Here is a 26,776-nt window from a genome sequence, read left to right on the forward strand (position 1 = left end):
GCGTCGCGTATTTGTGCGTTAACAAATTGCGCGATACACAACGCGATGAGCGATGCTCGCGTGTACCTTGCTGGTACAACAAAGATTTTCTTTCCTTTTCAATTTCAAACACGAGTGGAATAGTGAAATAAAATCCTTAAAATATTGCAGTTGGAGTTTACAAATCTGGATTTTCATTCCTTGTATTTATAAAAAACATAACAAGGTACAAACATATCATAAAAACTTAATTTTGAGAAAGAAACAATGGCTAGAGTACACAGCCGCGTTAAAAGCTATTAAACCAAGATAACACTCATTGAAGCAGCTCAACTGATTAAATCAGATCTTCTCTGGTTGTGCACAAGTGTCTGTTTTACATGTGCGACATCGCAATAAAGCTGGTATTATAGCTTCAGTTGGGTAACCGATTATAAAGGAAACGAAAGGAAACAATGGTATGTGTACCTTTGTTCACGAAATGAGACAAAGACCTGCCTTTTGTTAACCAGCATTCTTCAAAATGAGCAACATAATGATTGTTGACTTAACACGGTTTGGAAATAATTTCTTCATATTTTTGGTGTTATCTGTCGTTTACATATCCTTCCTAAAACACAAAAGTGCGACCCTCTCCAAACATCTAAATTAGCTAAAAATTTAGGACATGTTACAAAACTATATTTTCTAGAACCTATTTAGAATAGTTTAAATGTAGCTTGTACCGTTTTTTTGTGGCATCCTTCAGAACGGAGCGGTCCGTTACCAATATAGCTCAATATTTTCGGTCAAATCTCCATTCAATTAACACGGGGAGTTGGCTAGCTATGAGCTAGCTATGCTTTGCCCTCACTCATATTTTACAAAAGTGCGACCATTTCTGAACATCTAACCTAGCTGTAATTTTAGGTCATGTTAGAGAAACATATTTGCTAGAAGTTTGGAGAATAAATTAAATATTGGCTGGTTATTTTTCACACAGTGATGTTAACTAGGCAAGTGTCCATTCTTCCAACATACATCATTTGTAGAGGTCACGCGTCAATGGTGAGAGCACTGTGTATTGTGTATAGGAAAACGGACAGTAACTGCAGTATGTTATACACGCGCAGGGGCTGTGCTTTCAATATCCGCGCCTAATTAATAATGGGTATTTCACTACATATATCAAACTGCTGCGTGCCCTGACGGATTATGCAAGGCCAATTTACACTGATTTCAATGGGGCTAATTAGGTATTCATGCGGCCATATCTTGGGCCCTCATGATCCGATTCCCACCAAATTTGGACTGTAGATGTTTTTCATCATGCTCCACCGATACATGGTATTCAAAACGCTGAAATGCAAAAAAAGTTTTCTGTAACGTCATCACTTCGGTACTCTATGCCGTTCACTCCAACCATGCCAACTGGGGGTTGAGTGGTGGCATCCGGATATCCGCATCACAATGTCCCCCCAAACTGTTCTGTCATCTGCTGTACGGCTGCATGGCATTTACTATGGAGTTTAGGTTGGTTCTTTTGCAGTCAGCTAGCATGCAGTCTCTCCACCTCTTTGGTGGTCTTCCTCTAGGTCTGACTCCTGGACATTCAAAGGCCATCTTTGGAAGGCGTGAGGGAGGCATTCTCTGACGGGTTATTCTGTCCAAGATGGAAAATTCAACACCCAGGGTTTTGCGGATGATGGTGTTTCGGATCCTGTCTCTCCGTGTTATACTCCCATTATCTTCCTAAGGCACATCATCTCGAAAGTGAGCAGTCGATTCTCATCCTCTCTTTTCAATGTCCAGGTTTCTGCTCCGTATAGCAATATTGACAAAAAAAGGACCTTGTATAGCTCAATCTTGGTGTTGGTTTGGATGTCCTTAGCACTCCAGATAGGCCTACTCTGTATAGTATAGTCTCTGCACAGCTCCTACAAACTGTTACAATTTGTTAAAAAGATCCGACTCAATATCTACGTGCGTGCTTTTTGACAATAACACGCAACAGATGTTGACCATTAATGTTGTTTAAATGATGCTGTAGTCTTGACAACAAAGATCATTTCAAACAACTGTTACGTGTAGAAATAAAGAGTATCAAATATGATTCACATAAACATAAATGATCAATTAAGGGGGTACTATACACCCCTGCCCAATTTTGTGCCTATTTTTGCATTTTTCTCAAAAATCATAGCGCATTGGTGACAAGTAAAATATGTATATTATAGGGGCAAGGACTACAACTACTGCACTGGAAATTTTATTTCAGCACAGACAACAGTTGTGGAGTTACAGTCAAAAATGAGGGAAAACCAATATTTGATCAATAAATCAATAACTACTTACCTTGAGTTGCTGAATTTTCAGTGCAGTAGTTGTAGTCTTTGACCCTACAATATACATATTTTACCTGTCACTAATGCGCTATAATTTGTGAGAAAAATGCAAAAATTAGTACAAAATTGGCCAGGGGTGTAGTACCCCCTTACTTTGATAATGCACCACTGATAAATTTGGTAACTAGATCAGTGTTGTCATTCGGACCAGCTGTTTATAAAGAGTTTTGTAAATGATGTGATCTGAATCAAATCGTGGCAATATGAGCGTGTTCACATTATAGTAAATTTGCTGAATTTTAAGAACATCATTGACGATCATCTTATCGCTACGGCTGCTGTCAAATTTACCAAATTTAAAATAATATTCTTCTCTCAAGTGGCCTTGGCTATATACCGACTGCAAACATGGGCATCAGTCCCGGGAGACAGGGGACATAAATCAGTCGGGGACAGGGGGACATCCCCCGGGGACATCCCCCGGGGACATCCCTCATGTTTTTAGATCGGGGACACAATATCAAATCCCTCCATGTTTTGTCAAAATGCAAATTTCATGTCAGTACGTAAAAGTTGATACAGAATTACAGTAGATCGAGCGATAGGCAAACATTTGGAAATTATTTCTTGGTTGAGACAAAAATTCACAAGCAGTTTCACAAACCAAATTGCATCGACATTGTTTAAAATTTACAATTTACAGAAACATTATAAAATCGAGTTTAGGGAAATTATGGAAAACAGGTGCATGTTGCATTAGAGAAGCAATCTTCTTGTATTAACAAAAATGTATGCAGTGCAGTCATAAGCATTACAACTAGAGCTGCTGTGACTCACAAGCCACAAAGGTGGCTTCTGACTTAGAAATCTACGCCACTGCATTTTACTGGGTTTTTTTATATTTTTGTTGATTGGAAGAAATTTGGGCTGTGTGAATTTAAAATAATTTTCCTATTTTCGTCAAAATGTAATCAATTTTAATGTATCAGGTGTCAATCTGGCCTGACATGGAGTCATTTGCCAGATTTCCTTGATTACAGCAAATTTCATCCATACACAAAACATATATCCACCACAATTCATATCTGCCTAAATTCTTTAAGCAGAATAAACAACCTCACTCTTTTTCTGCCACATCTTGAAGGCCATAACAAGAAAGTCATTGAATATACAAATAAAGTATATCCCTATTGCCAACTTTGGAACCTGTATACTTGTAGCCCAATGTCGTCAAAGTATATCACCCAGTTTGGGTGCATGGTCTCGAAATGTTGCAATTAAAATTGTTTGCTTCAAATATGGAACATAAAAAACCTAATTCTAATCTTCACATTTATAAAGCTATATACCAAATGTGGGCAATCAAGATACAGTACACCCAAATTAAGTGTAAAGCGACAAAAAAAACCATTACGTACCACCTTCCATGCGTGTTGGTGCAACCCACAAAAAGACATCTATATTTCATCGTCATTGTGACGTCAAATGGGGGTGTTGGAGCTTTTTTTCTTTGTTAGTTTTTTTTGGGCTTTTTCATATCAAATTTGGTATCAACCTTCGAAGCAAAGTGTATAGAAAATTATTATATAAATTATTTTGCCATAAACTCATCACACTCTGATTAAGTGGGGATGAAACTAGTGGCGCGATGGCGACTTTTTAATTTGGCTGTGTTTATATAAAATAAAAAAAAGACAATAAATAAATAAATAAATAAATAAATAAATAAATAAATAAATAAATAAATAAATAAATAAATAAATAAATAAATAAATAAATAAATAAATGAATGAATGTGAATGAATACATAAATCGAGGCATAAATGGCTGTGTTAATTAATTTGGCTGTGTTTATATAAAAAAAAGACAATAAATATATGTTACATAATCAAGTAAGTGATTGTTGAATGAATCAGAATGAATGAATGAATAAATAAATAAATAAATAAATAAATAAATAAATAAATAAATAAATGAATAAATGAATGAATGAATGTGAATGAATACATAAATCGAGGCATAAATGAATTAATAATAAATGAATGAATGAATGAATGAATGAATATGAATGAATGAATGAATGAATGAGTGAATGTAGGCGTAAATGAAAGAAATGAAAATGCTACGTTCTAAATGTAGCAGCACTATACAAATATTTAAAATGAACGAATTTATTCAACTTCTGCACCAAATTTCATCAGTTTAGCTTCAATATGGCAATTTTTTTTCGCACAATTGTAGGCCTACCATCAACTTATTCTGCCGCCAAATGATGCTGGATTCACTATACTTCAAGAAATTTTTCCAACCCCATACCCCCCCCCCCCCCATGTCAAAAAGATATCTACGCCACTGATATTGAATCATTGATATTGTTCGTAAATGAAAAACTGTGTTGACTTACCCTGTGAAAACTTGTAAAGTATAGCCTACATCTTATACCGACCATCCGAACAATGATGTGACGCGTGATCCAGTGCTATAGCATGCATGTCAAATTAAGTAGGCCTAAACACCAAGCAAAATCAGGGCCGGGCCTGGGAAAGTTTGCACCTGATGTAACTCACAACTTTGCCATCATGATAACTGAATATCGCTGAACTATATATAGCAAATGAAATGCTGAAGTGTAGGCCCCTATCATTTTCTACTGAAATTCTATATGTATAAACTTAGCGCTATTTCTATTTTAAAATTTGACAATTGCATGGTGGTGCTATAGTACATGTCATATTCACAACGTATGTAACGTAATTATAATAGCTATCTACTGCTGATAAGGGTGTGGATGACATATTTCCGGCAAAAGAACACATGAGGTTGAAACACGGTTAGCATGGTTAGCAATCGAGTCGACAAGATGTATTTAAACACGCGAAAATCGAACACTTTTATATAGGCCCGGTGGCCGGGCCCGGTGCTAATTTTCCCGCGGAATTTTCTCAAAAAGTAGACGTAAAATCATTGTGGACGTGGACCCAGCAAACACAAAAACGTTTTAAAAACGTTTTAAATAAGTTATATTTTGGCTTTTGGTTTAGGTAAAAACGTTTTAATAACATTAAAATGTCGGGTTATATAAAGGTCATGATAACGTTTTAAAACGTTTTGTATGAAAAACAAACTACAACAATATTTGTAAATGTTTTCAAAAAAATGTTATTGTAAACTATTTTGGCAAACATTTTTGCCAAATATTTTGTCAATACTTAAATAACATTATGTTAAAATATTTGAACCCAGCAAACATAAATATGTTCTTAAAATGTTTTTTCAATACATTTTAATAACATTTAAATGTCGGGTTATATAAAGGTCATGAAAACGTTTTTAAAACGTTATTGCAAATATTTTGGGCAAACATTTTGCGCAAAATATTTTTTCAACTCCAAAATAACATTCCGTTTAGAATGTTTTGTATCAAGTTTTCAAGAATGTTTTTGGAATGTTATTAAAACATTTTTATACCCTTTATATAACCCGACATTTAAACGTTTTTTGTAAAACATTTTTATTTGCTGAGCAGTAGATTATCAAAAAATGTTTTTTAAGCTTATGAAACCGTTTTATAGGCCTACTCTTAATATACCCTTTATATAACCCGACATTTAAACGTTTTCTGACAACCTTTTATAACCTTTTGCGAATGATGTCGAAAACGTTTTGTGTTTGCTGGGGAGTCATTTTCAGATCGTTGTGTTATGCAGAATTCCATTTAATATATTTTCAAAATTCAACATAATCTCGACTTATGGTCAGAAACGTGGCCCCTATTTTGTACGTAAAGTCTACATAAAGTATGAACCAGGGGTGGCGCTGGCCTTCAAATATAAGGGGCCCAAAATAGCACATTTAGGGGCTCAGATATCTTTTCCTGCACAAAACATTGTAATTTGAAGATGTCCGAGCACAAAATAAGGGGCCCTGGACCCCTTAAAATGCCGACCCTGGTATGAACCCTTAAAGAATCAATTCCATACGTTTTCCGCGCGTCTTTTTTAATATATATTTAAAATTCAAGCGAGAAGAAGAAGAGGAACATGAAAACAATTTTTTTCGCTGTGTGTGCTTTTGCCCTGTACTAGTTTCAGTTTTGCATAGACTTCATCCTCCAGTCCTTTAGCATCTACGCACGGTCATCGGATTGTGCTGATGTTGGAATAATTTTTGTGCGTTTTGGTCATGTGTTAGAAAAATAAAATGACAATGAATAAAAATATCATATCATATCGTCAGCCTACTACGCTAGTTGCCTAAAGTCATTTTATGTAATTTTGAGAACAAAGTACAAAATGTGGTTTAATGATGCATCAGTTACGTAATCACCCTAATTATTTCGGATTATTCCCTTTCATTTGTATCATTATCATTCTTGTGCAAAGATTGATGAATAAATATGTTTAAATGCTCGCTTGAACCATATTTTGTACTTTGTACTCAAAATTACACAATTAATGACTTAGGCAATATAGCAGGCTGACCATTATATCAGTCGTGTGTTAGATAAGAATACAAATTAAAATGTAGACCTATCTATGTGTTTGTTTTCATGGTGACTGGTGTAAGGACTGACAATATTGGACTAAATTAATGGGTGAACCTTTTTTTAATGGACATATGTGATCGAACATGAAAAAAACCCACAAATTGGTAAAATTTATGTGGAAAACAATTTTAAGCAAAAAATGTTGATGTTTTTGAGCTGAAAACAAATGAATTAATAAATTGACTCACAAAATTCATCATCCTTTTGTGATGCTTTTTTTTTATCTTTCACATTCACCCCTTGCATAAAAGTTTTTGCCTCAAATGCCTGCTGAATTCCAATAAAATAACAAATGCGCATGTCCATTTCATACTGAATTTATTACATCCCCAGGCCCCGAACTTGTCAGGAATGAACACATACAGTGGCGTCATCCATGCGCATATTTTTTTTTGGGGGGCTTTGGGGGCGCCAGCCCCCCGGGGTGATAATAGGGTGCGGCCAAAACGATGGGCCGGCGGAAGAAGGGCGGCAAACGAAGGGGCGGCAAAAGAATTAGTAAAGCAAAAAAGGGCGGGAAAAATTTGGGCCCCAGCGGTTATAATCCTTTTTTTTTGCTCTTCACTTCTTCAAACGACCCAAAAAAAATTGGGTCAACCTTTTCGGGCTGTTGAGGAAGGGGCGGCAAAATTGAATTTCCTTCAGCCCCCGGGGTAGGAGCGGCCACGGTACGCCACTGGCACCAAAGGAGGGGGGAGGGGCAATTCCTCAGGCTTTGCCTTTCGTACCACCCAGTCAAATTATTGAACTTTTTAGTCCCAACCCCATCAGTGGGTACTCAGGTCTGGTTTGGGTGGAGATATGGAGAGTATGCCCTTTTTAAAAATAAAATTGGACCCGTCGATAATACCAAACGCAAATTGTCTTCAGTTTTTATTTCCCAAAAAATGTGGAGCAATTTCAAACATTTCGGCTAATGTAATTTCTGGCTACTGTGCTATTTTCCCAAAAATTTGAGAAAATCTTGAACTAAAAGGACTCATCCATATACCGAAATTGGCTTGGAAAAAAGGGGTAACTGATATTTATAACCAAAAGTAAAATGCTACTCAAATTTGCGGCCGCATGGACATTTTGTAGAGTGCCACTGCCTGGATGGGGCCCCAACACAAAATTTAAGGCATTTTTATTTTTAACGAAAATATTTGTCATAATGCCGAAGATCACGTTTGGGTGAATAAACTTCAGCATCACTTTCTTTCAACAATTCTGCCTGTATGTTATCAAATCTGGGTGATTTACCAATGGGAAATTACCATTCCAGAGCCTTTTTATGGCTTGCACAACTTCACACATCGAGATGCCTGTTAGCATTTGCATCTTCCTGATCAGATTCAGGTGTATTTCCTTCTCTAGAGATGCATACAGGTTTTCACAATACGCTTTCCATCTTGTTTTGATCTTCTTCTCTTCTGAAAGGATGTTGCCAGCTTCATCTTTCAGCACATTGAGCCTGTGAGTTGGTTTGCTGATCAGTTGCGTGATGTTTATATACATGTCCTTGATGTTGTTTGTTACACTGCCCTTTCAACCTCTGCACATGTTTTTGGATTCTCCTGCTCAGATCACGAGAATCCTGGCGGTTATCATCCGTATCAAGTCCCTTTTCCTTCACTTTCCTTCTTTTATCCACTAATCTGAAAACTTCTTCTGAAAGCCAGGGCTTTTTCATGTTCTTCCTGTATTCTGTGCTGTATGCAATTACAGTTCTTATTTCTTGCCACTGTTCTTCTGGTGTGGGCTCCTCTGTATCATCTTCCAATAGCTTCTGCAACTGATTCTTCACCTCAATTCTATAGCTATCACTGATCTTACTCACGTCTTATCTGGCAGGCATTCTTTGTTGTTTGTTATGTCTCAGCTTAAACTTCATGATTGACATAAGAACTTGGCAGTGGCGTAGCCAGCACTTTTTCAGAAAGGAGGGCGGGGGAAACAACATTTAAGGGGGGAAAACTTTGACGAAAATGGTCAAAATGGGCTAAAACGTTGACATATTTTAGGGCGGCCAGCATCCCACAGTGGGGCAAGACTTCTCACAGGTGGGAAGCTGCCCCCTTCCCCCTGGCTATGCCACTGGAACATGGTGGTCTGATGAATTACAAAACTAAGTAATGTGATATTATAATGATGCAAAGAAACACCAATTCTCTATAAATCACAGATTATCATTGAATCCGTCAAGTTTAATATTCATTAGCAAGAACATAAGCATTATTTTTTTATTCAATAACAAAATCGAATAAATGAAAATAGACAGAAGCAATATACCATATACACTGCTTCCCATTTTATTATGGTTCTTCACATTATTATGACTTTTAATTTGGGGAATTAGTCATGGGAAGGAAGAGCGAGGTACCAGATCTCTAAATGAACAAGATGAAACAGAAATTACGTTTAATAATTTATTAGCAATTTACATGATCAGTTACAACGTGTGTATTAATATAAAATCTTACCAGAGTTACATCACATAAGTAGTATAATTTAATATGAATCACGTGCAATACATGATGACATTAGAATCGTCATCATGTTACCAGTCTAACTATCCATCGTGAAACAAAGTTGAGTAGACCTGCATCAGTCGCAAGGCTAGCAAGGAGTGACGAATTTATTAACGGAGAAACAAATCCTTGCTTCACTCAGTGCAATTGATGCACGGAATTGGATATCAAAACGTTCACTTGATGAATGGTTATTCATGGCTTTCTGCCCTATGATCAATAATCAATTATTGACTGAATTATCGTCACAACAACATAATAATGGATAATAAGCTATTGGGCAAAATCCTTTTTTTTTTTCACGAAAATGATTTCAAATGATGACGGATAACTGTGGTGACAAGCAGACCTCGTCTAATGTATCCACTACTCAAAATATTGGACCTGCCTGTCGTCTATCATAGGTAGAGGATAGTAAAAACAAAAATTCCTAACGATTTTTCTCATTCTTAGTCAGTTAAATATTATTTTAATAACTGTAAATTATTTTTTAAAGCAAAAACAAAGTTACCGTCATAAAAACTCCCTTATTATAAAATGACTGAAACTTCCCGTATTCTGTTGCGAGTACTGCTAGCGTGTTCGCGTTTCCCGCACTAGTCTACGCATACAACGCGACACATACGCGCACCTCTACGAGCGTGTTACGGGTTATCAATGCTCAACGCTAGATTGCCTAATCAGATTGTGTCTACGAACTAGACCACTCCCACTGACTAACAATGTCAGTTTTTGGTGGCCCTGAAAAGAGCCATTCACTCTTGCAAACAGACTTTGAAATCCTGACAGTTCCAGACTTGTCCAACAGCAACCCCCGCTAAGAAACTTACTAATTGTTATAAATTCCCGTCGTAAAGGCCTATCCCACAAAAATGATAAAAAATTAATCACAAACCTGATTAATTCAATTTTAAATACCTTCTGAGTAAAGTTATGGTCCATGACCATGAAAATATCTAAAGCTCTCCACTCACTGGACAACAAATGAAAACTTTTTATCTGTTACTGAGGAAAATCTATGTATTCCTGGCCATTTCAGGGCCACTGATTTCAAATATGAAGTCAGAATTTACCCAGCACGTCTCACTTCTAAGTTAGTTTTTACTGAGAAAGCTATATAAATAGATGACTACAGGTTAGATAAACTAATTCACACAAGCAAAGTTTCTACTCACAAAAATGTTCGAGTCACATCCGCAAAACTTTTCTTCAGTTGTTATCGGGGACGTAATAAAATATATCTGTCATCATGTTTGAATAAACCGTCCTTGATCCCTAGTTTCCACCACTGATGTTACATCACCCTTATTATGTGGAAAGAAATCAAGGTGAGAATACAAGAAGCAATTTTTAAACTAATTTTAAACCAATTTGGTGATAGACCTTACATATAACTTAACATTCTGACGTGATGGACAAATTCCGACTTCAGATTCGGAATCAGCATGCTCATTGCTCAATTTAGTCTAGAACACATACTTTTACCCCAATAGCAAAATCTTTGTTGTCCAGTGATATCATTAACCCTAACACTGACCCATGCTTTTTGGTATCGGAAGTCAAAGAAGATCCGATTTTTTCAAGAAGAAGGAGAATTTTTGACTTGGCACCCCCGGGATTCGAACCTCTGACCCCCCGCATGCCAAGCACACGATCGCGGACCGGTAGCTGCATCGGGTTATTGCTGCCCGCCAGCAATTCCGTGAGCATATCAGACTTCGGGTGATTGCGTCATCGCAGACCCTGGGATGCATGCATGTTATGAATTTTTCATCGTGGTATTTTGTGGTTTTTACTGGTGTTAGGGTTAATAACGATTAGCCTATTTATAATGGAGGTTACAATCATAAACTGATCTTTATAACAAAGAATTAATTACAACTTTTTGTATCAAAATGCAAATATCAATCTCAAGCATCTACAATAAGAATGTTTTACTTTTTACACTACATAATCAATATGATCTCCTACCCACCAATCTCACTCATATTTAATATTTACATCAAATTTGAAACCATCCACCATGAATGGGCTGTAACCATTTCGGAAGCGCTGTGAATTCACAGACTCCTCTGAACTCTGAGACCGGTCTGTGAAATCACATACCGGGTCTGTGATTTCACATACTTTTCACTTGTTTCAACTTTGGCAGCAAATAAAACACTTAGGCAGTCTGTTTGGTAAATTAGATAGTTAATATAAGCTTTTTTGTTTCAAATTCATCTCAGAAAATTAAAAGTCACTTTTTTTAAGCAGAGCAATTTTTTTAGCAAAGCAAAAGGAGGCAATAAAGCAGAAATATCTGAAAAAGTTGCAGCATAACTTTGGTTACTGTTTTTTTTAAAGATATTATGTTGTAATTGTAGCACATAGCAAATGTTTAACTGCAACAATATAAACAGCAGCATGTAAGCACTTTTAAACAAAACAAGCTAAAAATGCAGTAAGAATTCACAGACGGTCTGTGAATTCAGAGGAGTCTTTGAATTCACAGCGCCTCCAAACTGGTAATTTCGGAAGAGCTTGTTTTGGAATATGTCCCATTGGGCCTCTCAAAAAACAATAGAAAACAAAGGATTTCCAGACTTTTTTACCAATTTGTGCTACAAGCAACGGGTATAAAGCTTTAATATTTTGAGGAGAATTTTCTAGTCCAATCTCTCAAAAAGTGAAAATGTTGACATTACAGCCCAATTGTGGTGGACGAGTCAGTTGTTAATGGCTCACACAATTAACTTTACAAAAATATTGCACAAAACCCATCAGCATGTAGCTATTCTTAACAAAAAAAAACCTATCTACTGTACAATGAGTAAATTGAACAGACAAAAAAAGGAGTCTCACAATCATCAATTGAGATTAACGTACACACACCTCATCAAAATAAAATGGAATACTGCACAGTTCTGTTTATATGGTTTTTATAGGGGCACTTCATAATCCACAGCCTCATCTTACTATGAAAAAAGTTGAGATTTTTATACCATGTCAGTGGCGTAGCCAGAAGGGGGCTTGGTACCCTACTTTTGCCTCTTTCCATTCATAATTAAGCATATTTATGCACATTTATAGACTTATTTTGCTATAAGTCAAAGGGTCAGTGACACAAAGACGTAACTCCAGTTTTTGCAAAATCAGATTTTGATATCAACAGAAATGCCACTCGTTTTCACTCAGAAAACCTGAAACCTGTGATAAAAGCCTGAAAAAGCAAGTGAATGCAAGCCAAAAAGCCCCAAAACAGGCTGAAAATGAATAAAAATGCAGGAATTTGGACTCACAAAAAACCTGAATTCAGGCTAAAACCTGAAAAGTGGCATCTCTGTTTCAAAATGTTAAGAAACATGAGCACTTTCCAATAAACACATAGAAGTAACTCCATTTAATAGCACCCCATTGAAATCAATGGCCAGTGAAACATCCAACTTAACTACATAAATCAATGTGGATCATTATCTTAAACTCATTTTCCTCAAAATGGCCAAAATGGAGCTACGTCTTTGTGTCAATGACCCTCGGAAATGTTAAATGTAAGTTAATAGTGGCATGTGATGTAATAAGGCAACAGCAATCAAGTCCAAAGTAGCAGTTAATTAAAAGAAAAAAGAGATAATTTCTGAAATATTTTTGGTATCAATTCCTCCCCACTATGTTTGAGATTTTTGAGCACCCTGTTCAATTGGGGTTAACAATTCACAATTACAGCCAGCAAAAAAATGTTTCATCAGTACATTCACAAGTTTGTGCCCCCTATTTCAAAAACCTGGCTACGGCACTGTACCATCTTGAAACCTAGGACTACATTATACTGCTAATGTGCATAACCTTTCTTGCAGATTTGGTTGCTTGACAAAGACATTGTCCAATTTGTATTTGGGCTAAAAAGATACTAATATAATGTGATGCCCCTTAAGCTTGAAAAGATTTATTCCTTATGCTGCACTGAACATGTTGATAATTTCATACCTTTATTTTCCCAGAACTGAAATTTTGAACTTTGTCACTTCTTCCTTCGCAGTCAATGGGCTGTTCTATTTGAAACCTTAATCTGTCACACAGGGAGTGTAAATTTGAAATGAACTCACCCATTCAGGTAACCCCATTTGAAATTCGCACTCCCTTTGTGGAAGATAAAGGTCATGTCTTCCATAGGGTGTATGGATTTCAACTGGAATGGCCCAATCCTTCCTTCAAATGGGCATGGTATTTGGAATACTCTACATACTTCCCAGCAAACACAAAATGCTTTAGGCTAATCCATTTAAATTCCACACTCCCCCTGTGGAAGATTTGGGAAATATCTTCCACAGGAGGAGTATGAATTCCGATTGGAATTAGCACATTAACCAACTCTATTTGAAACCTCATCATCCCTCTATGGAAGATTCAGGTTGAATCTTTCTCAGAGGAGTGTATGGATTCAAATGGAGCTGCCTAATGTGCTCACTCCATTTGAAATTCATACTCCCACTGTGGAATATATTTCTTAAATTTTCAGCAGGAGTAGTGTGGATATTAAGTGGAACAGCTCACTTCAAAAAGGGTGCACCCAGGTTGCTTGAAAACATTAGCCTTGTAAAACATGTAAAAAGAAAATTCCAAGAAGTGCAACATTATGAAAAACATTTCTCATTTTAAATTAATGTTATCTACCTAAAGATGGACATCTTCACAAATGTTTTTAACTGTACACTATTTAAGCCCAGAAAGCAAGGTGAAATTTTTACATGTTTTACCAGGCCAATTTTCAATTCTATACTATTTTTACCCAAAGAGGGTATACACAAACTTACAATGTTTTAAATATACAGTTATATAAAGTTATAAAACGTTTTAATCAATTGCATTAAATTGCCCAAACCATCGAACATAATTTCTTTTTTAACATTTGAAACATAATTTTTTTTAAAGTTTCCAATAACAGATTGTACAATAACATTTTGACAAAAATTTTTAATACAAATGTTTGCGGACTGGGTCTAATTTGGCATTCTGCAAAATGGTCCAGTTGAAATCCAGACACCCCTATGGAAGTCATGACCTTAACCCTAACACTTAACCCTGCTTTTTGATATCGGAAGTTAAAGAAGATACAAAAAGGAGAGAAGATGAACAAAGAAGTCACTTGGCACCCCCGGGATTCGAACCTTTGACCCCCGCATGCCAACCACACGATCACGGACCGGTAGCTACACGGGTTATCGCTGCCTGGGCAGCAATTCCGTGAGCATATAAGACTTAGGGTGATTGCGTCATCGCAGACCCTGGGATTCATTTTAAATTTGCACTCTATGAGTGGATTAAGATTATAAGGTCATGTCTTCCACAGAAGTATATGGATTTCAACTTGAATAACCCAAAATGAAAAACATTCCTCATTTCAAATTAATGTTAAACATCTAAAGATGGACATCTTCATAAAGATTGTAGTATATATACATGTACATAACAAACAAACATTTACACTTTTGTAAAGACTGGAAAAGAACTATTTGGCACCTTTGATAATTAGAATATTTACAACTTTTTATACAAGTTTCTTTATGCCTACATGCAACCGCACAGGCTCTTTGGTCAATCCACAGACGAGCTGTGATTTTGTGTCTCTACCAGTGTTCGAAATAAGCACTTATCCTCTTGTCCTCTTGTCCAAAAATCACTGGGGACAACCATATTGAGATATGTACTTATCCTCTGGACAACCACTATATACCTCTTAATTAAATATGACACATTTTGGGGACAACCAAATTGTTTTGAGGACAAGCAGAATTTATGCTTTAGTTGTCCTCGGGACAACCTCCATATTTTCCTTATTTCGGACACTGGTCTCTACCATATACCGAGGCCAGTCAAACTCAATTCCCTGTCTCCACTTACACATCTATATCATTTGGTTCACCTCAAATTTGGTAGCGACATAATTTGCTAGTCGCAGTATTGAATCACACACATAAAGTTTGTGCAGAGGGTACATGCATGGTTACAAGGACAGTTTGTCAGCATACTTGTGGTGCAACCACATAAAAACATTATGTCACTACCAAACTTGAAGCAAACCAATGTATATAGCAAGGTATTTGCACAATGAAAGACAAAAACTTAGTTTGTATATAGCTTTGAAACATGCTTTCTTGACTAAACAAAACCTGATTTGTCAAGTGAAACACTTGTTTAAAAAATAGATTCTTAACCAAGAAACCCATGTTTGTCAAAAGAGTGGCTTCTGAAATTGATAACCTTGTTTCTTGAAATTTGGCTTACCTGGTTTCTCAATTTGATACGACCCTACAAAAACCATGTCTCAGAGCTTGCAAAGATTTTATTTCCCAATGCAGAATGTGTCTCCCCATCTGACATAAACTCAGACAAAATAACATACCTGCCAACATTGTAAAAATAAAAATCTGTACAGGGTGCGCGCTATCCAGGGCGCACGAAGCACACGCTCAAGGGTAACGGCACATGCTTGCCAACCTTTGGAACTAAGGTTGGTGTATAATTAGAGTGAAGCAAGAAGCGAAACAAAACTTTGGAAAACAGAAGTTATATACTTGTTATTCAAGGTTGGGAAAAAATTTAAATTTTTTTTTTTTTTAATTAATTTTTTTTTCTAATTAAAAAAAAAAAAAGAAGTTTTTGGCAGCTTTAGAGAACCACTGGACCTATTCTGAAGTGCTAAGATCATTCACAGGTAATTTGAAAAAAATTTGAAAAAAAAAATTACAGTTTGTTTTCCTTAATATGTAAACCATTAACTAGTGTTTACCTCTTCATGTATCACATATTATAGATGCATTGGTTTTGCATGCATTTATAATATGTGCTACATGAAGAGGTAAATATTGGTTAATGGTTTGCATATTAAAAATAACAAACTGTAATTTGTTTGTAATTTTTTCCATTTTTTTTTAAATTAACTGTAAATGAGTCTTATGATCCTAGCACTTCAGAATAGGTCCAGTGGTTCTCCAAAGTCCCCAAAAACTTTGAAAAAAAATGTTTAAAAAAAAAAAAGGTCACAAAAATTGGAACAAATCTGATTAAATCAGAACGGTTGGCAGGCATGAAATAAGCTTGCAAATTTAGATGTCCAAATCTTTTAAACTTATTTAATGTTAAGTGTTAATCACAGAATTTTAGAAAAATAAATTGCCCAATTTCTGGCAAATGTGACTTACTACCACCTAATGAGCATAAGGTTGGTAGTTTCGAGATATCCTGGCTGCTGCATTGGTGTTCTTTGTTTCACACACACCTGTTCAAGCCAAAAGTATATCTGTATGTCCTTTATAAATGGAGGCACAATAGGCCATTCTCGAAGGATAATACTACTGGCTTGAACAGGTGAGAAGCAAACAAAGAACATCAACTCGGCAGCCAGAATGTCTCGAACTACCAACTCGCGACTTAACACTCATTTCGTGGTAGCAGATCACAAATGAACACTGACTCTGAGACACCCTCTTTTGGGGGTTTAGGCCTACAAACTTATTTTCTAACATAGCCAACTTAGCTAGCACCTTCAACTGAGATTTACAGCATTATTGTAACATTCCATAAGAAATAGAATTGTATTTCTTCTCAGCAAATGTCCCCTTTTAATTTTTACCTGAACAAAAGGGCAAAACAAAGAAAATTGCAATTCAATTCCAGAGCACATCTCGCCAGTGACTGAGGTCAGTCCCTTTGTCACATTGTATGACAAAAATTCTAGTCATGCCAAATGAGATATTCCATTTCAAATCCATACAACCCTATGGAAGACATGACCTTAATCTTTCACACTTGGGGCGTGAATTTGAAATGGGTGACTCCATTTGAAATCTACACCCCTGTGTGGGAGATTAAGGTTGTGTTGACAGGTGTTGTATGAATTTCAACTGGAACAGCCCAATTAGAATACTTTCACACAGGGAGTGTGCATTTCAAATGGGTTTACCTGAATGGGTGACTCCATTTGAAGTCTACACCCTCTCTGTGTGAGACTAAGGTCATGTCTTCCATAGGAGAGTATGCATTTCAACTTGAATAGCCTATTCTAGCCCTGAAGTTGGTACTATACTAAAAGTAGTTTTGTTGTGTAAATGACTATACAGCTACCAGTATCACACACTTTATTTCTTCTTTGGTTTCTTCGGGTTACGTGAGCGACTCTTGGCTTTACACAACGGACAGATTGGTGCGTTCCTATGGATTTGTTGATGACAGGATAAACAATTCTGGAAAAGAAGAAAAAACAAACAAAAATATCCATTACCATCACTAAGTGTTGATTGTGTTGTTGTTACATATTTTCCCTCACATGATGAACATTCACCAAAATTACACTCTAACATATGAACACTGCTATAATTTAGGGAGCATGGTGGCTGACGGTTCCGCCTCATGTGACAAGATCAAGGGAAATTAGTCGGGTGCCATTAATATTGCTTTTGAGATATTGGCAAAGAAAGTGTTGAAATTCTTTTGTTTTTTTATTATTTTCAGTGACTGATCAATTGATATAACTTTGCAAAGAAAAGTCGTATCAAGAGAGGGTTTTCAGTTTCGAGCCACAGTGACGCCATCGTGATGGCTCCCTCATGTTAGATTTTAAAATGCATTTGCAGAGCAATCCAAAAACTTGACAAAAATGTTTATCTCATTAAGACAATGGGTTTTAAGATTGTTCATCAGGTGAGGAAAGTTGCTCCCACAAGCATCTCAAGTCCCACTGCTTTCAGACTTGACACATTTAATAGTGCTACAAATTTTAAATGGCAAAAGGCAGCTATCGCACATGACTTTCTAGCATTTATCCCATGAGAACTACCTGCTAATTGGTCAAAAAGAAGTTTGCATTATCAATTGGACCAATCAGCAATATTGTTAGAATAATTTCACCACGCCAAAAGAATGGGGTGAATTATTTGCAAAGCTCCATTCTGATTGGTGATTAAAGTGTAGATATCGCGTAATTGACCAATCAGAGGCAATGTTAGATCGGCAGGTAGTTAAGAAATTGTATCTAACCTTCATTGGAGGTGGCTGTTGTCTGAATGTAGGTCTCTCGATAATTGTCTGACTGGTAGATGCCAGATGGAATGCTGCAGCGGCATCAGGGGGTAACGTCAGGGGAGGGGGTAATGGTGGCTGAGATGATGTATCATGGGGTGACCACTCCGACTTCCTCTTTCTGAAATAACTGTGAAAAAAAAAGTTGTGATTTACAAAGAGATCAATGTAGGAACATCATTTTCATGTAAAAAAATTCTTAAAGTAATAATAATGTGTGATTTCCATAAACAATACATTTCCACAAAATGTTGTCTTTTGAGTCGAGTGAGAGCGATCACTCCCCATCACTCGCCTAAAATGAAGCTGAGGAGAGCTTTTTATCACTCGCCTACATTTGGTGTTATACTAATACAAGTGATTAAAATCACTCGCCTACAGCTCACCTGACAAGTTTTGAGGAGAGTGATTTGTCACTCACCAGCAATTTTCAAAAGACAAGGCCTGATGAGTCCATCAGATATATCCCCTTTAAATTTTGACCCAAACAAATGAGGCAAAACAAAGAAAATCGCTAGTCATTCAAGCACCTATAATTATTGTTAATACATGTATTAGCTAGACGATTATTATTGAGCGGACTTCATCTAGCTTCACAAGTTATGTATAAATAAGACGAATAACTAAAGATATAATGATATCTGCATAGTTTATACATCAATGATTCACACAAGCAACAAGATATTGCAGCCATGATCATGTTTGACTAATATTTTGATCTATGAACATGTTCACTAAAACCATGGGATCCCCAGGTTTTAAATCAAAACTCTTAATGACAGTAACTTTAACAAAACTCTCAAACTAACTGTCATTAAAGTACTTAAAGGCCTAGTCTTTTACAGAGTTTTTTAGCATACCACTAGGCATTACAATCATGCAATAATTAGAAATTCAAGAAAAACTGGGGGTGTTGCTGTGAGCAACTCAATTGTTTTAATTAAAATATTTTACGACTCATAATATCAAACATTTTGGTCAATTAACAGTTTGTGGGAATCATTTTTTTAATTCTTCAGATATTTTCAAAATTTATAGTACAGTTTTTTCTGTGTGCTCAGGTCAAAGGTCAAATGACACTTACCTTGCAGTAACCCTTTTGTCTTCATCTTCCAGACTTGGAACCTGCTCTAACCCAATACTACTTCTCTGCATGTTAATGTGTTGTTTGAGAGCTTCATATTCATCAAATATTCTGCAGGCTGACTCAAATGATTTGTTCCTGTCCGACTCTGCATTCTTAACCACATTCTCCATCTGCGGGGAAAATTGAAAATAGGCATCAATGATATTATAGGCTTTCAGAACACAGCTTCAGGACATAAGAATCAGAGCTTCAGAACATAGGAGGAAGCCCTCCCCAGTAGCGGAACATGCTAAGAACACTGGACACTCTATCCCTACCACAGATGCCAAAATCTGGATCCCGGAAACGGCACACATCAGACAAAGCATGAGTAGCTTGAACAGCGACGGCTGCCAGTACCACCTACAAGTAGTTTATACCCCTCTATTGAGGTGACGGTGCGAAGTCTCAATAGCACATCCAACAGCGCCCCATGAGTTTATTAGGGGCTGAAGAAAGTCTAGCAAATTGCAGACAGAAAGCTACCAAAAGGTGAGCTATTTTAGCTCTTTGGAGAAACAAGATTCATTCAATATATTTCAGGGTGTTCACAACAATATCAATGTCTATAAGATATAAAAGGTAAATGGGGATGAACCTGTGTGTTCACAGGCTGGAGTGCCGTCTCTTTTTCTAAGCGATTGGACCAGACTCCTCCATGAAATGTTGCTGCAGGGGGATCACTACACCAGTCCTCCTCTACAGCGAATCTGTTACATTCCCGGCATTGAATGAATGGGGGGAGGGTTCTTGGATTTAGTTTGGACGGTGGCGTGCAGCTCAAACCTCAAAACCCATACCCGTTTCTAAGGGTCATTTTGCAGGAAAAGTGTACCCATCTCTAAAGATTTTTCTTCAAATGTTTCTAACCCAAGATTTTAAATACAAGCCAACAATATCACACAAAATCGCAGCCAAATACCCCCCTCCCCATGTGTAAGGATTTTAAAAGTCTACCCAACTGACCCATTGGAGGACCACATCACCATATGCCTGAGCCCCCCCCCCCCCCCGTCATGTCATTCGTAAGGGGTGTATGGATTTCAACTGGAATAGCCCAATGTTTTATGCAATGACCTTAATCTTCCAAATAGGGAGTGTGAATTTCAAATGGAGTCACCCATTCAGGTTACCCATTTGAAATTCATGCTCCCTGTGTGTAAGATTAAGGTCAAGTCATTCATAAGGGGTGTATGGATTTCAACTGGAATAGCCCAATGTTTTATGCAATGACCTTAATCTTCCAATTAGGGAGTGTGAATTTCAAATGGAGTCACCCATTCAGGTAACACATTTGAAATTTATGATCCCTGTGTGGAAGATTAAGGTCATGTCTTTCATAAGGGGTATAGATTTCAATTGACTAGAATGCCCATTCACTATGGACCACAATGGCCTCATCCCAATGGCATAGTTCAATAACATCAATTAAACAATCATAGTGCAAAATTTGACCTCAAAGTTGCAAAGTATGAGTTTTTGTACCCAAATTTTCAAAGGTCATTCAACGAATGTACAAATGTATTGGGGTTACTGGACTGTGCCCTGATAGATGAGCATGTTGTGGATCCTAGTGATTGCTTACCGCATTAATATCAGCATGGATCTGACGCAATTCCTCCACATGAGCCATTTTTTCCTGCGTAAGTAGCTCCATTTCATTCCTGTACTCCTTCAACTTTTCCTCTTCATTCTCCGTGTCCTCTACATCCTGTAGAAGTCGACCTTTGATTTTCTCCAGATGGAGGGTCTTGCCACTAATGACACAAAGAAACAAGAAATAACAAGAAGATACGCAATGAGTAACTTTAATTCCATTTTAAGGGGAAAACATCCATTCCAAACCAACTTGGGATGGGGCACTTGTCTGTGGGGGCACTTGTATTTCCAGGTGGACACCATGCTCGTGTACAAAAACAAGTAAAAAGGGTTGTTTTTCAGCATTGGGCAAGTACAGCACTGTACCTATTTAGGGTGTAAAAAATGCCAAAAATCAGGTAAAAGGGTATATACTTTTCCAAGCAAAATACCTGCTTAGGGTACCAAAGTTAAATGGCAAAATAAAAAAGAATGAAATAGGCTATGTTTGGCTTCTATCAGAACACATCGTAGAATAAAATGTTAAGAAACATCAAACTACGAATATTAAACAAGAACCTGAACATGAATTTTTACTTTCTTAGTGTTAAAAAAATGGCAAAATAATTGTTTAGGGTATGTTTTGCACGCGCTGAGTAATACTAGTTTAGGAAGCGTTTCCATAGTCCATACATGAGCATGGTGTCCATCACATAATGTAAGTCTCCCCCCTGGGGGGGCACTTGCAGGTATGCCCCCCCCCCCCTCTCTAAGCCACTGTGGCTTAATAAAATGTTCTATTTATATACTTTTGGTGACATAGGCAAAAACTACGGGTCTTTGGGGACTGTGTATTAAACTACATTAAAATGTAAGCTTAGGTGAACATTTTCCCAAAAGTTGGAATAATATTTATGCTTTTGTAATTTTTATTTAAGCATCAAAAACAAATGTGTTCGATCTCTAGATCGACTGTTGATTCTGCTTTGATGCTTGTGTGAACTATCAACTAATCAATCAGAATTAACACTAAATTAATATTGATCAATATCACTACAGGCCCAAATTACTATTTTATCACAATTAAAAATGGTTAATTAATTGGTTTCATAAATAATAAGGATCGACCAAGCATCGATGGCCGATCGAAAGATCAAATTTGTTTTTATTGCCTAAAACAAGACACAAAACAAAATTTTCTGCCAGCAATAAAGGTTTTTGGATAACACAATACTGGAATTAAGGAAATGAAAAAAAAATCATGGGTCTTTGGGTGATTTATTTGCTTTTGCGTCTTTAGTTTTAATCATTGGTTGTATTAAACTGTTAATTTTCTGTTGGTGTATGAATGTGTTCAACAGATCCATCGCATTATCCACCTCTGCCCCACACCCCCTAAACTTTCACGAAATATTTTATGGACAAAGGTAGGCCCAGGGATGAAAACAAGCACTGATGCAATTTCCTGAAACTGCTTTAAAAACCCCATTTCCTGAAATTGTGTATTTCCCAATACTTTGTACAGGGAAGATCCAAGCAAAATTTCCTGTAATCAGGAAATTTTCTGAAGATTTACATCCTGGGTAGGCCTATATAACCAGCCTGGTACTTTGTTCCAAGAAATCCAAGAGTAATTATGCGGCACATCGTATTGCGTGCTAACTGTGCATCCCGCGTTAGCAACGACATGCTTTATGACATGGCACTGGCGGTAGTTGCATGACTGACGGTAGTCGAATGAATCTGAAAACTGTAAAAGCATGCCTGGAAAAGTTTGGAGTATTATAACTTGATTATTTTAGAATTGTACTGTAGGCAAGACCGATGTATTTATTTAAGTTAATTCATATCTACTAAAATGATAAATCTGTTACCCCCAGTTTGTTCATGTAAATGAATACAAAAATATCACTGGTTTGAGGTCATATCACACGAGGCCGAATACGACCTCAAACCTTTGATATTTTTCATATTTTATGAAGAAACAGGGGATAACTAATACTATCCTCTAAGATATTAAAGACGACTCTTCTATAGAACTACTCTAACTCTAACCTCGATCGATACAAACCAATCCCTACAGTCACACCCACATCTCTACAAATTATGCTTTGCAATCAAAACATGTTTTATTATTAAACCAACAATATTTAGTAATTATCAACAACTTTTACACCACTTGCATTTCCCTCACAGCACTTACATCTCCCCAGTTAACTCACTCCCAGTAAAAGTCACACATTACAATACAAATTCAACAATAGTTGATCAAATGACACGCCAAAAGAACTTGACTAGAACTAGCATCGGAGAGCTGGCCAATTACCCAAACTGCTCACTAACTGAATAAAGAACCTTTTTATTTTCCCATCTCTCCATAGGATTTCCCGCTCGAACTGCAACAACACTAACTTTCAGCGTTGCTAATTCAATACAAATTGCTCTAACGCATATATACACACTAAATTTAAAAAGCAACCGTAGCAATGCAAGCGGAAGATGAGAGAAAGAGGAAAAGTCTTCCCTCTCTCTTGTTGTCGGATATGACAAATTAGCCTTGTGCTTGCCTTGCAGTAAAGAAAGAATTAAGCAAATTGACAAGGCTGTTCACAGATCGCATCCCACCCACTGGTACTAACCATGCATCATTTTCGTGCCTCCAAGCGACCCCACGAGAATTGGCTCTACTAAATAGGTATAATTTGTCACGTTGACAATTTGGCTGTACAAACTACAGCCCCAGAGGGATACTGACGGGGCAACGGGGCATGTTCTAAATTGACTTTTCCCTTTTTTCCGGCGCAGGTTTCATTAGTGTACCTTTCAGTTTTTGAATTCTTGATTTGTTAATAGTAGTCTTTTTTATGTGCATTTCTTTGCCGTAAATTATTATTTCTTTATTTATATTTTTTTGTATAACTTCATTGTTTGTCTATGGATTACTTGTATTTTCAAGCTCTATTTTACTTGTTCTATTTTATTGGTGGCAAATTGCCAACTATGTAAAATTGCCTCATCATTTTTTTTCACTTTTAACAGGTATTGAATAATGATTTGGTTCATTATTTTGTCGGTTACTCCTTCATGTAGTTATACACAAAATTAGGGTTAGGGTTAGTTTAGGGATAGGATTAGGGTTAGGGTTAGGATTTGCTTACACGAAATAATTACATGAAGGATCGACCAGTTCGTCTCTGTATGATTTTGATAGTATATTTTGACTTTTCACTATAATATATGATTTCTGTCAAATTTTCATTTGGATGATGTTTACCAAAGGTTATGAAATAATATTTGTAAAGATTATCAGGAAGGTTTTCTGTCCAACTTAAGCTGAAATACTAATGAAGTACAATGAAAAATACTATTACTTACTACTATCTTGGACACTTAACTGTGGAGTTCTATGGGGGATTTAATATCATATTATGACATTCAAAATTGCTCTTTGCCTCTTTGTCTTATGAACACAACCAATTTGGCCGATTTCAATTAAAATGTAAGTTGGGATACGCGTAAACATTAAAAATGTGCCAAAAATTCGGGATTGAAAAGTATTAAGCAAAAAAATTTATTACAATTAAAAAAGATTGTACATTCTGGTTTTAATTTGGGCCACACTGGAATTACATTTCTTTATTGCAGCCTGTGCATGTCCTTTCAGCAAGCATTTAATGTTGGTGGTCAGGTACATGCAGGAGTTCCAAAATGTGGATCATTGGGTAAAAGAAAACATACTGCATGGATGTTTAGGGACTCTGTCGTCTGACAGTTAACCTAAAATGTACTTAGCTACGGAATACTGCACATTAAAAGCCCTTAGCCAGTATTTTTTGTGGGGTTGCAGATTTTTCAAATGCATACCTTTTCAAGAGAAATCATAATTCTGGCCAAAAGCAGACCTTTACCCCTCTACAATTGGAGCCTATTTTCCAGACAAAGAAAGTTACAAAAATCAACTTTTCAAATATAGGCAATTTCAAAAATGTGTCTTTTAATAGTTAATTAAATGCATTGTAATAGTACCTACACGCATGGCCCTATATGCTTTGTACCAGGTTGTTTAATAGGGGGGAAATTGAATTGAGATTTTGTTCATTAATTTTTAAGTTAAGTAATTTGTTCAATATGTAAGTTAAGTAATTACTGGATTTACTCTATAAACACAATATAAAATTAATTCTTTCAATACTTTTGGAAAGCACCAGCAGTTGGAAGATTAGAATGAATCAAAAATAACATTTTACCAATTAGTTCAATAACATTGTTACTGAAAGTCAAGTAATTACTGTTTACTGCAAACAAGCTAAATCAACAAGACTGATAATGGTATCAGCACAGGATAATAAATTTTTGCTATCTTCAGTAGATATCCCAAGTCCAAAATGATGGGGTCCAGTTGGACCCTACAATCTGCAAAACTTGATAACTGTGTGGTGCCAATGTTGATCCCCACCCTGAATTGCTTAGGGTCTGCTGACACAGATTCTGACATGGTTCCTTATTCAGAGTGTGTTAAGTATGATGTTCATGTGTGCCTCGGCCTGCTTTATGAAGACTTTATGCTCAAACTGCATTTTGACAAAGCAATGGAGTCTTCCAATTTATTGTTTAGATTATGAGGCGTAAATCTAGAAATTCATGAAGTGCTAGGTGATATTTCAAAAATGACCCATTTCTGGATGGTTGAAAGATTGGCAGGATTTGGCAACATATACATAACTTTGTCCCCTATCAATATCCCCCTCAGACCTCAGAACTCTTGCCCCCCCCCCCCTCAGAAAAAACCCAAAATTACGAAAATTTCCACTTTTTGCGGCAATTTTGCACCAAATTTGTTGATCCCCACCCTGAATTGCTTAGGGTCTGCTGATACAGATTCTGACATGGTTCAAGATTTAGTCTCAAAATTTGGTTTAGCGGAAACCCTGGTTCAAATGCAAGAAAGTGAAAAGACCAATCAATTTAATTATGTTTTTGCTATCTTCAGTAGATAGCACAAATCTTCCTTAGCTCTTTTTCATACATCAGCCTCAGTGAGCAGTACGCTATTTTCTATTTTCCTTATGTATATGACCAATCAATTTAATCATTTTTTGCTATCTTCAGTAGATAGCACACATCTTAACTTTGTGCTTTATTTTTTCATACATGAGCCTTAGAGAGCAGTATGCTATTTTCTACCTAACATATGTCGCTTTGGTCTGTACTATATGGCCAATCAATTTAATTTTTTTTTGCTATCTTCAGTAGATAGCACACATCTTAAATATGTACTTCCTTAGCTCTTTTTCGTACATCAGAATCAGAGAGCAGTATACTTTTTGCTACCTAAAATGTCTCTTTGGTCTGTACTATATGACCAATCAATTTACTTATGTTTTTGCTATCTTCAGTAGATAGCACACATCTTAAAAATGTACTTCCTTAGCTTTTTTTCGTACATCAGCCTCAGAAAGCAGTGTGCTATTTTCTACCTAAAATATGTCTCTTTGTTCTGTGCTATATGACCAATCAATTTAATTATTGTTTTGCTATCTTCAGTAGATAGCACACATCTTACATATGCACTTCCTTAGCTCTTTTTCATACATCAGCATCAGAAAGCAGTATGCTATTTTCTATCTAAAATATGTCCCCTTGGTCTGTACTATAT

General features: G+C 36.5%; 1 protein-coding gene across 1 annotated transcript in view; it reads right to left on the bottom strand.

Moving 5' to 3' along the window:
- Positions 1–16,008: 16,008 nt before the first annotated feature.
- The window catches only part of LOC140141256 (zinc finger C4H2 domain-containing protein-like), a 33,522-nt gene continuing 22,754 nt past the window's right edge, over positions 16,009–26,776 (bottom strand). The window contains exons 2-5 of the mRNA XM_072163065.1: positions 21,128–21,299; positions 19,501–19,673; positions 18,375–18,546; positions 16,009–17,581 (exon numbers count right to left, since the gene is read on the bottom strand). Coding sequence (XP_072019166.1) covers positions 17,477–17,581; positions 18,375–18,546; positions 19,501–19,673; positions 21,128–21,299 — 622 coding nt within the window. The 3' untranslated portion in view covers positions 16,009–17,476. The remainder of the gene's footprint in view (positions 17,582–18,374; positions 18,547–19,500; positions 19,674–21,127; positions 21,300–26,776) is intronic.

The sequence above is a fragment of the Amphiura filiformis genome, chromosome 19 (assembly GCF_039555335.1).
Source record: "Amphiura filiformis chromosome 19, Afil_fr2py, whole genome shotgun sequence".
NCBI lineage: Eukaryota > Metazoa > Echinodermata > Ophiuroidea > Amphilepidida > Amphiuridae > Amphiura > Amphiura filiformis.